Below are 16,002 nucleotides of genomic sequence, written 5' to 3' on the forward strand. Positions count from 1 at the left end.
CATATAGAATGGGCTCCACTAAGTTAGTCTGGGCATTAGAGTTAGATCTTGGACCCTGACAGTGGCCTCATTTATTGTCCCAGTCACATCATTGTCACTTATATTAAGGAAGTCTAGTTTGGTCTTATACAGGATCCCCATTTGTCAGACCTGAGTCACTGATCTTTCACTAGCTCTAGTCAACTGATTCTGTGGGTTTCTCCATCATGGTCTTGACTCCTTTGTTCATATTATCACTCCTCCCTCACTTTGATTATACTTCAGGAGCTTGGCCCATTGGTTAGTTGTGGATTTCTGCATCTGCTTTCATCTGTTTCTGGAAGAGGTCTAGCTTCTCTGGGGTTGTGGATTGTAGACTGGGTGTCTTTTGCTTTTTGTCTGGTATCCACTTATGAGTGAGTACATACTATATTTGTCTTTCTGGTTTTGGGTTACCTCACTCAGGATGTTTTTTTCTAGTTCTGTCCATTTTCCTGTGAATTTTAGGATGTCATTGTTTCTTACTGCTGAGTAGTACTCCATTGTGTAAATATACCACATTTTCTATATCCATTCTTCAGTTGAGAGGCATCTAGGTTGTCATTGGTATTTTTGATCTTAGCCTTTCTGATCAGTGTAAGATGGACTCTCAGAGTGGTTTTGATTTGCATTTCCCTGATGACTAAGGATGTTGAGCATTTCCTTAAGTGACTTTCTACCATTTGAGATTGTTCTGTTGAGAGTTCTCCATTCAGATCTATAACCCATTTTTCAATTGGATTATTTGGTAGTTTGATGTCTAGTTCTTGAGTTCTTCGTATATTTTGGAGATCAGCTCTCTGTCAGATGTGGAGTTGGTGAAGATCTTTTCCTATTCTGTAGGGAGCTGTTTTGTCTTGTTGACTGTGTTCTTTGCTTTACAGAAGCTTCTCAGTTTCAGGAGGTCCCATTTATTAATTGTTGATCTCAGTGTCTGTGCTACTGGTGTTTTATTTAGGAAGTGGTCTCCTGTGTCTATGTGTTCAAGAGTATTTCCCACTTTCTCTTCTATGAGGTTGAGTATAGATGACTTTATATTGAGGTCTTTGATCCATTTGGACTTGAGTTTTGTGGCAGGCACTCCCTCCCTGAGCCAAGCTGCCAGGCCTGCCTTAACACCTAGAGACCTGACAGAAAGATACCTGACCCAGAGACACCAATGAGGAAAGGACATGCAGCAGAGTCAGACGCCTAAGCCAATAGGACGCTGGGAGGGGATATAAGGGCAGGTCCTACTTCCTGATTAAATGAGTCTGCAGCATGCTCTGCTACTCACTGACTCCCAGGGTCCGAATCCTTGGTGCTGTGTCTTCTCACCCTCTTCCCCAAGGGTGTCCAAGTAGGGTAACCCACAACATTCTGTGAATAATTACGTTGGGATTTTGATGGGGATTGCATTGAATCTGTAGATTACTTTTGGTAGGATTGCCATTTTTACTGTGTTGATCCTACCTATCCAAGAACATGGGAGATCTTTCCATTTTCTGGTATATTCTTTAATTTCTTTCTTTAAAAACTTGAAGTTCTTGTCATACAGGTCTTTCACTTGTTTGGTTAGAGTTACCCCAAGATATTTTATGTTGTTGTGGCTATTGTAAAGGGTGATGTTTCTCTGATTTCTTTCTCATCCCATTTGTCGTTTATATATAGGAGAGCTACTGATTTTTTTTTTTTTGAGTTAATCTTGTATCCTGCTACATTACTGAAGGTGTTTTTCAGTTGTAGGAATTCTCTTGTAGAATTTTTGAGGTCACTTATGTATTCTATCATATCATCAGCAAATGACGAGAGTTTGACATTTTCTTTTCAAATTTTTATTCCTTTGATCTCCTTTTGTTGTCTTATTGCTCTAGTGAGAAATTTGAGTACTATACTCAATAGATAGGGAGAGAGTGGACAGCCTTGTCTTGTTCCTAATTTTAGTGCGATTGCTTTGAGTTTCTTTCCATTAATTTGATGTTGGCTGTTGGGTTACTGTATATTGCCTTTATTATGTTTAGGCATGTTCCTTGTATCCCTATTTTCTCCAAGACCTTTATCATGAAGGGGTGTTGAATTTTGTTGAAGTCTTTTTCATCATCTAGCTAGATGATCATGTGGTTTTTTTTTTTTTTTTCTTTCAGTTTGTTTATATGGTGGATTGCATTGATGGATTTTCATATGTTGAACCATCCCTGCATCTCTGGGATGAATCCTACTTGGTCATGGTGGATGATTTTTCTGATATATTTTTGATATTGGTCTGTAATTCTCTTTCTTAGTTGTGTCTTTGTGTGGTTTGCATATCAGGGTAACTGTAGCCTGATAAAAAGAGTTTTTCCTTCTGTTCCTATTGTGTGGAATAATTTGAGGAGTATTGGTATTAGATCTTCTTTGAACATCTGGTAGAAGTCTGCACTGAATCCATCTGGCCCTGGGCTGTTTTGGGGGGGGCGGGTTGGGAGACTATTGATAACTGTTTCTGTTTCCTTAGAGGTTATAGATGTATTTAAGTTGTTTATCTGTTCTTGATTTTTTTTTTTTTTTTTGAGACAGGGTTTCTCTGTGGCTTTGGAGGCTGTCCTGGAACTAGCTCTTGTAGACCAGGCTGGTCTCCAACTCATGGAGATCCGCCTGCCTCTGCCTCCCGAGTGCTGGGATTGAAGGCATGTGACACCAATGCCGGGCCTGTTCTTGATTTAACTTTGGTATATGGTACTTATCTAGAAAATTGTCCATCTCCTTAAAGTTTTCCAATTTTATGGAGTACAGGTTTTTGAAGTATGACCTGATGATTCTCTGGATTTCCTTAGTCTCTGTTGCTATGACCTCCTTTTTTGTTTGTGATTTTGTTATTTGGATATTCTCTGTTGTTTGGTTAATTTGAATAAAGGTTTGTCTGTTTTGCCGAATTTCTCAAAGAACCAACTCTTTGTCTTATTGACTCTTTGCACTGTTTTCTTTCTGTTTTATTGATTTGAGTCCTCAATTTGACTATTTCTTGCCATCTACTCCTTCTGGGTGAATTTGCTTCTTTTTGTTTTAGGGCTTTCAGTTGTTCTGCTACTTCACTAATGTGCGTTTTTTCCAGCTTCTTTATGTAGGCATTTATATATGCTGTGAACTTTCCTCTCAGCATTGCTTTCATTGTGCCCCATAAGTTTGGGTATGATGTGAGGTCATTTTCATTAAATTTTAAGGAAGTCTTTTTATTTATTTCTTTATTTCTTCCTTGACCCAGTGGTGGTGCAGTTGATCATTGTTCAATTTCCGTGTGTTTGTGGGCATTCTGATATTAATGTTGCTATTGAATTCTAACTTTAAGCTGTGGTGATGTGATAGGATACAGGTGTTTATTCAATTTTTTTTTTTTTTTTTTGTATCTGTTGAGGTTTGCTTTGTTACTGAGTGTGTGGTCTATTTTTGAGAAGGTTCCATGAGGTGCTGAAAACAAAGTATATTCTTTTGTGTTTGGGTGGAATGTTCTATAAATGCCTATTAAATTCATTTGAGTCATAACTTCTGTTAGTTCTCTTATTTCTCTTATGGCAGATCTGTCTAGTGGTGAGAGTGGGGTGTTGAAGTCTCCCACTATTAGTATGTGGGACTTGATTTGTGACTTAAGCTTTAGTAATGTGTCTTTTACAAATGCAGAAGCCCTTGTGTTTGGCTCATAAATGTTCAGAATTGAGATTTCCTCTCGATGGATTTTTCCTGTGATGAATATGAAATGCCCTTCTTTATCTTTTTTGATTGATTTTAGTTTGAAGTCTATTTTGTTAGATATTAGGATAGCTACACCAGCTTGTTTCTTAGGTCCATTTGAGTGGGAATTTTTTTCCTAACCCTTTACTCTGAGGTAATGTCTGTCTGTGAGTTTGAGTTGTGTTTCTTGTATGCACAGAATGATGGATTCTGTTTCATATCCAGTCTGTTAGCCTGTGTCTTTGAATTGAGACCATTTATATTAATGGATATTAATGGCCAGTGATTGCTAGTACCTGTTATTTTTGTTTTTGTTCTTGGTGATGGCATTGTGTGTTCAATTCCCTTCTTTGGGGTTTGCTGCTATAAGCTCATCTATTTCCTGTGTTCTTGTGGATGTAGGTGATTTCCTTGGGTTGGCAGTTTCCTTCTAGTACTTTCTGTGGGGCTGGATTTGTGAATAGGTATTGTTTAAATTTTATTTTATCACGGAATGTCTTGTTTTCTCCATCTATGGTTATTGAAGCTTTGCTGGGTAAAGAAGTGTGGGCTGGCATACATGGTCCCTTAGTGTCTGCATAACCTCTGACCAGGACCTTCTGGCTTTCATTGTTTTCATTGAGAAGTTAGGTATAATTCTGATAGGTCTGCCTTTATACCTGGCCTTTCTCCTTTGCAGCTCTTAATATTCTTTCTTTATTCTGTATGTTTATTGTTTTGTTATTATGTTGCCAGGGGACTTATTTATTTATTTTTTTTGGGGGGTGTCCAGTCTATTTGGTGTTCTATAAGCCTCTTATATCTCTTTAGGTTGGGGAAGTTTTCTTCTATGATTTTGTTGAATATATGTTTTGTGCCTTTGAGTTGGACTTCTTCTCCTTCTTCTGTCCCTATTATGCTTAGGTTTGGTCTTTTCATGGTGTCCCAGATTTCCTGCATGCTTTGTGTTAAGAATTTGTTGGATTTAACATTTTCTTTGACTGATGACTCTTTCCTCCAGATTATCTTCAGTGCCTGAAATTGTCTCTTCCATCTCTTGTATTCCTTCCCCCCCCCCCAGACAGGGTTTCTCTGAGCCTATCCTGGAACTCGCTCTTGTAGACCAGGCTGGCCTCGAACTCACAGAGATTTGCCTCCCTCTGCCTCCTGAGTGCTGGTATTAAAGGCGTGCGCCACCAACGCCCAGCTTTCTTGGTTTTCTTTAAGGGATTTGTTGGTATCTTCCAATTTTTTGTTTGTATTTTCCTCCATTTCTTTAAGGGATTTTTTTCATTTCTTCTTTAAGAGCTTCAATCATCCTCATAACATTTTTTAGGTCATTTTCTTCTGCTTCATGGAATGTTTCTTCTGTCTTGGAATGTTCAGGTCTTGCTGTTGTTGCACTACTAGTTTCTAGTGGTGCCTTACTGCTCTTTATATTGTTGAGTGTGTTCTTACCTTTTTGTCTATGCATCTCTTCCTCTAATTTGTATAGGTGGAGCTTGTGCTTCAGGGGTTCTCTCTTTCTCCAACTGGTATAGTTGGGGACTGTGGCTCTGTTGACCACTCCTTCAGGCACAAGTAGAGCAGAGCTTCTGGTGAATGCTTTTCCTGGTGGAAGTGGACTGAATGCTCAGGTGGTCACTCCTTGAGGTACAGGCGGGGCTACAGCTCCAGTGGATGCTCCTCCTTTTGGAAGTGTAGATGGGGCTGAGGGTCCAGTGGTCGATGTAGTAATGGTATCTCCAACTGAGAAAAGGCAGTTGATGCTGACTGGGACGTAGGTGCTCTTTCCCAGAGGAAATTTTTGCAACAGTTTCTGGAAGCTACTGCTGGAAACTGCTGCTGTCGTTTCACCAGGCGATCACTCCTTGATCCTGGGCCTGAGGCTGGGACCTCTCTCTGACACTGCTCCTAGGTCTGGGGCTCATGGCTCCCTTGACACTGCTCCAGGCCTGAAGCTTAGGCTCCCTCTCCCAATGTGACTTCCTAGCAGTCCAGGCAGGTGTGGTGTAGACAACAGTGGGGGTTGGGTCATCCCAGGGGAACGGTGGCCCCTTTGAGGTGATAGGGAAGTCTTGGGTACTGTTTATGCTGCTCTTGTATCAATAAGGGTCTCTGGTAGTACAGCCCTGGCACTGATGGGGAGCCAGTGGCACTTGATCTCTGATGGGCTGGTAGTGCAGGCCCAAATGCTGCCAGGGTGGGGGACTGGGGAGCTAGAGTTACTTCCTTTTGGTACTCGTACATTCCTGACAGCAGTGTTTAGGTAGACCAGATACCTGGATGGGGAAGTGGGAACCACAAAGGCAGGGTGGCAACAGGAACTGGTGTCCCTCACCCCTGACTAGGAGCAGGACTATGACTAATGCCTCATAAATCTCCTGGCAGGGGCCATGCTTTTGCTTGGCTTTACCTCATCCTTCAGCTAGTGTCCCTTCCTAGGAGTGAGTATGTGCTGAGCACAGACTGGGCAAAGTCGCTCTCTGTGCCCTCTAGCTGTGCACATCCAAGGATAGCTGAAGATTTGCTCAAGGTCTCCAAGTGTGCACCTGTGAGCAGGCCATCAGCAGGAGCTGCTTCTTGGCAGCAATACGTGCCTGAACCTGGGGTGGGGTGCGGAAGGTGGGAGCATATGGACCACAAGCACACCTGCTCTCAGTCCTGGCACTGGTACAGTGACACACACAGTTGGCTACACCCTTATCCTAAGAGGGCAAGTACCCAGATGTCTTGGTTCTCAACGAGGGTGTCCCCTACAAGGCAGCACACATACTGGGCTGAGGTCTCAGTCTTTCTCCTGGGTAGCTAACTGTCCCTGGAGCCAGAACAGTGAAAGCTGCACTGAGACCCCACAGGTAGGAATATGCAGGGGTTTCTGGCCAGAAGAGACACCTAAGCTCAGATCATAAGCTCAGTCATCAACATGGTTTCTAGCTACAGCTCCTGCTGTGAGGGTGGAGTCCAGTGGGGGATGACGGGAGATCTTTCCAGAGGCCAGACTGGTGCTCGGAAATCAGGGTACTGACCCAGGTGCACTGACTGTGAGCCCATGAGGAACGGACCCCTGTCCCCTTCCTGGGCTGTGGAGCCCTGCGGCGGTGGATGCCAGGCTGTTTTGTTTTCCTTTCTGTGCTGTGGCTCTGATTCTAATCAGGTTTGTCTGCTGATTTGTGTTCATCTCAGAATGCAGCCATATACCTTAGTTTGGTTCCTCCTTTGAATTTGGAGATGAGTGTTAGTCATCTCTTTTAGCCATCTGTAATTTTAAAAAAATGTACTCCTAAATGCCTTCAGAAATCCTTTGCTAATGAAGGCACGGCTTTCAGATGCTTGTGGAATGGGTGTGCTACAGTCCCATGGAAATTTCACCTGGGAGGAAGTTAGAAAAGGGTTTGTAGTGGGCTCCTCTTTGGGACTTTAACTTGAGAATAAATGCCTCCATTCAGATGAAAGTGCAGTTTTGTTTTCCTAGAACTCACTTTGAAGACCAGGTTGGCTTCACACTCAGACATTTTTGCCTGCCTCTGCCTCCTGAGTGCTGGGATTAAAGGCATGCACCGCCTTTTTCCATAACAGGATAACCCACAAGATCCCTGGTTTTTTGTTTGTTTGTTTGTTTTCCTTGTTTGCTTTTGAATTTAACTTATGTTTTCTGTTGGAAGCACCTGCCTCCAAAGAGCTCTGATTGGGCTATTATTTAAATTAGCTCAATTTCCTGACTTCAAAACAGTAGCAGAGAGGGAAGTCTAAGATTTTTGAATCTAAAAATAACAGAAAAACAAAATATTCCTAGTTGGCTAACAAAAAGCCAAGTATAAAGCTGTGTTCAAACTCGGGCCTGAATGCATTTTGCTCTGAACTAGCTTCTGGCTAGTTCTGGGATGGAACCCAGGACCTTGAAAGAGCTAGGTTCTCAGCAGATACACAGACCTGCAGTCAGGATGCTTTCTTACAGCTGATCGATTCTCTTCTTTGTGTCTGGGTCCTGGCCTTCCTTCACTCCAGAAGTTTGTGTTGAGCCACTTCTGCATGCCCGGCTGTCAGGCCCTGGGCATGTGTGGCCTGGAGGTCTGCTTCCTACTTTCCTGGTGGAGATACACTGAGTGGATAGTAATGCCTTGCAGGACACCTCATGGCGGTTGTCAGTGACGGTTTCTTAAGACGTCATGAGCACAGAGCCTGTCTGGTGATGAGAGCTGTTTTTTCTAGGTTTGATTTCTTTTGAGTCTACATGGAATGTGCTAGAAAGAGCTGGCTTTGAAGACTTATTTATGACAGTAGTCTTTCTCAGTCACCTCAGAAGTTTCCCTGAGCAAAAAGGACATGACTTCTTTTAGAAGAGCAGTTAGGCACAGCTGCTCTGGGTCTAAGGTCCCTGCACCCTCCTCCTATTGTGAGATTCCCACGATGCTCTGTCTCCTGGCAGGGCTGTGATCCCTTCCCCTCTGCCCCCCGCCCCCAGGATGCACTCTTGGGTGTGATGTCCCTCATCCTCAGTGGAGAGTGTCTCTGAAAAATGCAAGCTGGCTTTCCCACGGGGCTCCTGCTGCATCTTGCTTCTGGAGCCTCTGCTCGAGGCTCCTGTATCTCAGTCATAAGAACTTTCTGGCTGCCTTGTCTTTGATGTTCCTTCACCACCTCTTAAAACCACAGGCATTTAAGTTGACTCGGGTTATAGCTGATGTTCACATGGATGGACGATTGAGATCGGCCTTGTTTCTCCAGGATGATTTTTTAATGGCTCCACTCCCTGGAATTCTGGTTTTCCCATCTGTACTTCAGAAACAGCTAAATTTAGCTGCATTTCAATAACTCAGACATTCCTCACTAGTCCCCATAATTTCTTTTTCTTTCTGTTCTTTCAAGTGTTCACTGAGGTTTTGAGGGCTATTTCTTGAGATTCTCCATTTCCTGGGGGATGGGCTTTGGGTTTGCTTGTTTCCTGCCATCTGGTCTCCATACCCTCCCTGCATGGCTTCCCTTGGGTCATTGGTCACAAGTGTCCCCTTGGTCACACAGTTTTCCCAGGGCTGTGCCTCGTGAGCACTTATCGTCCTCATCACAGCTGTAGTTAGTCATTAACGGCCGGCTGTGAGGCTGTGACAGGAGTCACACTGCAGCCCTTCTTACAGTCTTTTTGTCTCTGAGCCGCACAGGCTTTCACAGTTTCTCCTCCTGCACACACGCAGAAATTTATCAGAAAATTTCCTTGCTTCTTTCCCCACCTTCAGTGGTCGTGACATATTTGGGTCTGAATGCAGAGATCTTTGGGAGAATGAGCTGAGATCTCTGGGAACAAAGTGAACTGGCTGCTTCTTTAGTGACCTGTGACCTTGCTTAGAGACGGCACCCAAATAACCAGGTATCAAAGTTACTTCGTCCCAACCCATTCAGAAAAGAGAACTGCCTAACCTACTGCCACAGGCCAGGCCCTCAGGCTTTGCTAGGACCCAGCTTCTCAGCCCGGTTGCTCAAAGTATCAAAGAGGAGGGGTTCTAACCACACTTCATGGGTTTAGAAATAATTTTTGTTCAGAGATCAACACAAGCCGTTTTTAGGGTTAGAGGAAATGCTGCTGGACCCATGTTGTTCACTTAAACAAAAACCCTAACAGAAAGTGCTTACAGGACCTCCATTTGTCTTAAGTAGTGGAGATGAAAGGGGACATCTGTCCAGTTTCCTTTTTAAAGATCTTCACAGGGAGAATTTGGGGCATGAAAAAGAGGTCAGGCTCCCAGTGTGGGCCCCATCCACCATACAGCAAGCACTGCCTGGAATTCAGTTATACTTTCTAGGGCAAGAAGGTCCCCCGAGCTGTGTGAGAGGCTGCAAGAGATGTCAGCAGTTTCAGTGATTTCTCAGCTCTGGCTTAGGTGGTTTTGTCAGGTTTGTGGTGATTCCCACATCGCTTGGGAAGACAGCCACTGTATGTTGAGGCAAAGTTTGAACTTGTTTTCCCAACGGAGTCAGCCGTGCTCTTCCGATTGTCCTGCTGGTCTGTGACTTTCGTGGGGTCTTGATATAGCCTGTGAGTATGAAGCAAAGCAAGGACAACTGGACCTTGAAGAACTGAACCCCTGATCCCAGGCTTATTAGCTAGCTCTCTTCCTAAACCACAGCAGTCAGGCAACCCACTGATTAGAGATTCACTTGGAAGCAAAGGCCAGAACTGGGAAAAGGCATCCAGGAGCAGAGGGGCTGCTGCTGAGAGGCACTCACTTGCCCTGGTCTTTGGTGACTTAGTGCCACTCTGTTACATAAGGGACATCAGAACTAAAAAGTCTTTCAGTATGGTTTGGAGGCTGTCAAGATGGTGAGTGGGGTGAAATGCCTGTCACTCGAGCCTAAGAACCTTAGATTCTGGAACCCATGTAAGGGTGGAAGGGGAGGACTGTCAGGTGCTCATCCCTTCCTTCTCAACAATAATGAAAATTCAAAAGCATTGTCCTCTACAGTGACAAACACTTGCCACTTCTCATTTGCTTCACAGTTTGAAACCCTGAATGTTTAAAAGCTAACCACATTATGCTTTCTGCCAGCTGGAACATGTAATTCTTGGTTCTACTGTTACATATCTTTGTTTCCAAGTCATTGCTGCTTTATGTAGTGAGCTCCATGGGTTTTTTGTTTGTTTTTTGTTTGTTTGTTTGTTGTTTTCTTCAGCATTAGACATTGAACATAGGACTCTGCATGTCAGGCAAGCACTCTACCACTGAGCTACATTGCCAGTTTGCTCTTTTTCTTTCCCTCCTTCCTTTTTTGGGGGTGGGTTTGGGGTGGGGTACAGGAAATGGGGAAGAGATGCCTAGTTAGCTTAGGCTGATCTTGAACTCCTGATCCCACTGTCTCTACATCCCAGGTGCCAGAGTCACACAATTACACACAGGTGTTCAGAAAGTCTGATTTGCTCAGGCTGGCATTTGTGATTCTCCTGCTTCAGGAGATGGGATCACAGACCCGTGCCACCGCACGGCTCTGCATGTCCTAGAGCATGGTTCCCGGGGAGCGTGAATATGCACTTCCTTTCTTCAGATACATACATTCCTAATAATGGGGTCGAGATCCTCGGCTGTGTGCGTGATTTTACCAGGAGACAACAGATGCTTCTAGTGATACTACAATTTAAAATTGCACCAATAAATATCTTTATCCTAGCAACGCTTGACACTGTCAGATCCTCACTGTTACTAATATGATAGGCAATAGACTACAGTTGGTGGCACTGGGGATGGAGCAGTGTGGTAGAGCCTGTGTCTATTGCATATCTGGGTTGGTGCAGTCCTCAATACTCACAAAGTGCCCATTTTCCAGAATACTGTGAAGTGGGCAGCTTTTCATTTCAGGCTTCCACTCTTGAGAAGTGACTATCTTAGGGTTTGGTCCATTTCCTTTTGGACTGGTCTGTGTGAGCACAGACACGTGTGCTTATGTTTATAGTGTGAGTGCTTATCTTCAGTCAATTATGTTACAGTACCTTCCCCACATTTTTTTTGTTTTTGTTTTTTTCAGGTTTTCGAGACAGGGTTTTCTCTGTGGCTTTGGAGCCTGTCCTGGAACTAGCTCTTGTAGACCAGGCTGGTCTTGAACTCACAGAGATCTGACGGCCTCTGCCTCAGGAGTGCGGGGATTAAAGGTGTGCACCACCATCGCCCAGCTTTTATTTCTTGTTTTGAGACAAAATTTTACTACACAGTCCACGCTGGCTTTAAATTCATCATCTTCCTGACTTTTTTTTTTTTTTTTTTTTTTTTTGCCTTAAACCCTATAGTTTAGTGTTCCTCACAATGTAATTAGCTCGCACTGTGTACTGTCCACAGGATCTTATACCAATATACTTTAACTCAGACCATGAGAGCATTTTGCTGTACAAATTTCAGTCCTTGATCCACCTGGAACTGATTTGGATAACTGCATAATTAGATGAGGTTGTGGTCCAAACCCTTTAGGGAAATCTTTTGTGATGATCTCAGAAAGAAGTTCCTCTGCACACAGTTCCAAGTCTTTCGACTCTTTCAGTGTCTCTATCATCTGTGTCGACACCATGCTTTTTGTTGTTGTCTGTGGTTTTCTTTTTGAGTCAGAGTCTCACTGTGTAGCCCTGGAACTCACTATTGTAGATCAGACTGGCCTCTGCTTGTTAGGGTGCTGGGGTCAAAGGCAGGCAAGGTGTGTACCACCACACTCAGCACTTTCTGTGTTTTTCTAACTTTTAATTTTTAAAGTTAGGATATAACTTATTCAAACTGGAAGGTGGAGTTGTTAATGGTATTTTTGTATCCATGTTTTATGCTTTGTTCTCACTCCTGTCCCGAACTGCCCTCCCTCAATAGGGCTTTATGTTAATTGCTATTTGGCAAAGCTGGTCCCCTCTGCTGTTATTTCTCTGGAGCATTTTGGCTCTTCCAAGTGTTCTGAGTGCTGAGTTCGTAATTAGGCAAGAAGCTGAAAGGCTGTATGTATAGCTATGAGGAGGATTCAGAGTGGATGTGTTCACCTAATTTTCTTGGAAGCTTAGAAACCTGAGGTCAGAATTCCATGCTCAATGTTTTCTTTTCATGAACTGGCCACATTTGATCAGACATGACTTTAAACTTGTTTGGTTCATTGTGCTGTTTGTAATCACAAATTTAATTAACATTGAGCTTGGACCTGTTCCCGGAGCAGTAATATGAATAATGCCTGACCAGTGAAGCCACAGGAGACTATAATTAGATCTCATGAAATAATGGTCTCAAATTATTTTTAAGTGCTTGTAATTTTTAGTAATACTTAGGCCCAGGCACAAACAACCAAAGGGAAACTGAACTGGGAGTGAATCTACTAAGAGAAGGGGCACTTGACATGTGTGTGCTCAGCCTGGGAAACTTTATACTGTTTAATTAAGTAGAGGAATTCTGCACAGTGGGAAATACGGTCACTAGATAAGCTTCTGGCTTCTGTTTCCTGTTCTGGGTGGCTCTGCAATCCACTGAGAGTTTCACTGCCCTTACTCTGATTTCCCATTTCCTGTCAATCCCCCGCTTCTTGAGCTGCCAGATAAAGACTCAGTTAATTTGCTGAACAGCTCAGAGCTCCCAGGAAGGGACAGCTTCCTGAATTGCTGTGTAAAGGGCACTGGTGGTTCTTCTGCAGAATAAAAACTGGATCTGTTTCTCTTATACCAGCCTTTTAGGTCTACCCCCATAAAGCAGGTCAACTCATCCTTGCCTCTGTGCTGAGGCTACATGGCTACAAAGAGAGGAGGTGGTACAGTGGCCGCCACCACAAATGTGTTTTGGACATGGCAAAATTTAGCCAGGGTACATGGTGGTTGGGCAGATCATGCTCTCTGGACAGGCAGTCCCGATATGTGATGTGAAGCAAAGGGACAGATTTAGAAAGCTCTCTCATGTTAAGGACAGTCCCGTGTTCCAAGTGACTTGGATACGGGCATAGAACAGAGAAGTGGAAAAACATGCTTTACTATTGTGTTCACTACCGCTAGTGTTCACACCAAAACACCAAACCCTCTTTTAGTTAAGGGACAGGACTGGGGAGGCTGGCCTCATCCTTCCTTATTACTGCTAATTTTTAAGACTTATTTTTTTTTTTTTTTTTTGAGACAGGGTTTCTCTATGTAGCCCTGGCTGTCCTGGACCCTGCTCTGTAGACCAGGCTGGCCTCAAACTCAAGAGATTCACCAGTCTCTACCTCCAAAGTGCTGGGATCAAAGGTGTGTGTTACCACTGCCCAGCTTAAAACCTTTTAGTAAGACATAAACCACAACTAAACAACACAACAAGAAATGGTCTGCCCTGTCTTTGCCTTTTGGACGTGTGACATTGGAGAGTTAAAAACTGCAAATGTCTTTCTTTCAAGGTTACAAAGAAGTAGTTGGTCAGGGTTGACATGACTGTCAGGAGCATCTAACAGGCCACCAGCCTGTGGACTGAGAACAAGATTTGGATGGAGCTCGGCTAGTCCCTGTTCCTGTGCCTTTGTGAACTTTAATCACAGGGAACACAAACTCAAAGGTAGGTTTCTGGGCATCCTAGCCAGTGTTCTTGCAAAGTGCCTTTCCTGTTTGAGGCTGCGGCCCATAGGCTTCTCTGGGGCTCAGGTGGCTTGCTTTCCTCATGACTGGACAGAGGGATAGGAACCTGGGCCCCAGTCAAGCTCTGCCCTGGCATCCATTAAATACAGCTGGCAGCTCAGAGAAGGCAAAGAGCACACTTGGCTCCAAGGCAACTTAGAAGTATTAGGAAGAAAAACTACAAACAGTAAAATTTCTAAAGGCAGGAAAATTCAGACAGGCGAAGAGTAGGTGCAGGGCTGGGGATAGTACGGACGATGGGGTGAAATGTCAAGAGCAGCAGTTAGTTCTGACCCATGGGTCTTAACCCTTTAGGGGTCAAATGATCTTTTCACAGGGGTCACTAAAGACCATCAGAAAACACAGATATTTCCATTATGATTCATAACAGTAGCAAAATTATAGTTATGGGGTAACAATAAAAATAGTTTTATGGTTGGGGGTCAGCATGACACGAGGAACTATATTAAAGCGTCACAGCATTAGGAAGGTGGAGAACCACATTAGGTTTAGGTTTTTGCTTCATGTGTATTAGAGAAAAAGCAATAGGCTGACAGGGTCAAGGGAAGGTACACAATTCAAAGTTTGGAGTCTAAATGGAGAACAGCAAAGAATGCACCTTAGAGACAAAGACTTCATCTGGGACCTGGTCTAGCACCGGTGGCCATTCTAACAACACAGAGGTAGGTAGTGTTGAGAGATCAGAAGCACAAAAAGAACATGTTAAATAAAAGGTTTTGCTTTTATTTAAAATAAAATGCATTTATACAGTCTTTAAGTCATGGATTATTGGACAATACTGGTAAGTCTACCCCTTCTGGCGCCCTCTGGGCTTGTGAGCTAGGAGTTTTCTAACTAGCACCAATGCAGACTGTAACAGCGCAACAGACCAGAGCACAGCCAGTCCAGGGGCAGAGCTAAGGGCATCACGGCAAGTCATGACCATCATGAAGGCATTCTTAATTTAGCAGATACTGAAACTGCATATTAATTATACACTTTAAAAGCATTTAATTAATGCAACGATGCTACATTTAAGCCATTTCCTAGTTGTGAATAGTTTTTAAAAAACTGTACAATTTTATAAAATTTGTGTTTGTACATTAGTTACACAAAATGCATACTTCATAGAACTTTACTTCATATTGTAACACAAAGGTTGCATATTTTAGGCAGATAGTGAATATGCTGGTGAATACTAAGAGTGTTGTAATACAGTATGGTGTAAAAATAAACACAAAACAATGTACAACATGCTTATTCAAGGACAAACCCAGTCAAGCACAACAACAGATCAACAGCACTTCCTTCAAGGTCAATGACATCATCGAATACCAAGCATCTACTGCAGACCCGATTTTATATTAGGAGAGGGGACTGATTGGCTACCAGAAGTAGGGTATTTTAAGAGAGGGCATCAAATGAAACATACATTAAACACATGCATTATACATGATAAATAGACTTCATATAGGTTACACCCTGGATAACTTGGTAGTAGATGGCTTGTTTCTTAGTTTGGCTAGTGTCAATCAGCGACAGCTGGCTCCTGATTCACCCATTACTTCAGATTTCAATTCATGGCCTGAGGAATGTTCGGTATTCCACAGTCCACATACTGCATCACGGTAGCAGATTAATAACCGTGCTTGTTAGTGCACATATTAACCGGTCTGATAAGGCAAAGAGTTTTCATGATAAAATGATAAATTTCAAGCTTACTTTATTAAGCAGCATATAGGAAACAATAGCTTTAAAGTTAAATATTGTTATGGCTGTGGAGTTTCATTACACAGTTTTCCTATTCACACCCAACCACTGGTGAGTTTGTAAAACATCTCCTCATCTAAACTCTCATTCTGGTCTTTTGCACGAGTCGAGAGAAATATGTAACCACCAATGAACTCATGGACCACCTTACAGTCTACTTCAGTACAGATGAAGGACAACCGGACCTCGTCTGCAAACTCCACAGTGACCTGGAACAGAGACAAAGAATCATCAGTGTCCCCAGGAGCTTCTGTAAGTTCATTTTGTAGGTGTCCACTGAATTGCTGCCACTCCCCAGATAATTATCCAAGAACAGCAATAATGTCTGTGTAACTAACAGTAAGAAAACTGAAAACTGTATCATCCCTTCCCCCATTCCTTTAGTTTGCAAGTTCTCAAGGGGTTTAAGCCATTAAGTTCCCAAGTGGTCTATGGTAATGCAATTATTGAGAATGTCTTTCTTCAGGTCCTGGGAG

The 16,002-nt window shown here is 43.2% G+C and overlaps 1 protein-coding gene across 2 annotated transcripts in view; it reads right to left on the reverse strand.

The window, feature by feature from the left end:
• Positions 1-14,484: 14,484 nt before the first annotated feature.
• Positions 14,485-16,002, reverse strand: part of Fermt2 (fermitin family member 2) — a 71,082-nt gene continuing 69,564 nt past the window's right edge. Inside the window, exon 16 of one of the 2 annotated variants that reach the window (XM_027389287.2) lies at positions 14,485-15,735. In XM_027389287.2, the coding sequence (XP_027245088.1) occupies positions 15,562-15,735 (174 nt within the window). In that variant the 3' untranslated portion in view covers positions 14,485-15,561. The remainder of the gene's footprint in view (positions 15,736-16,002) is intronic. The other variant, XM_027389288.1, reaches the window with a different exon arrangement.

Source organism: Cricetulus griseus (assembly GCF_003668045.3).
Source record: "Cricetulus griseus strain 17A/GY chromosome 1 unlocalized genomic scaffold, alternate assembly CriGri-PICRH-1.0 chr1_1, whole genome shotgun sequence".
Classification (NCBI taxonomy): domain Eukaryota; kingdom Metazoa; phylum Chordata; class Mammalia; order Rodentia; family Cricetidae; genus Cricetulus; species Cricetulus griseus.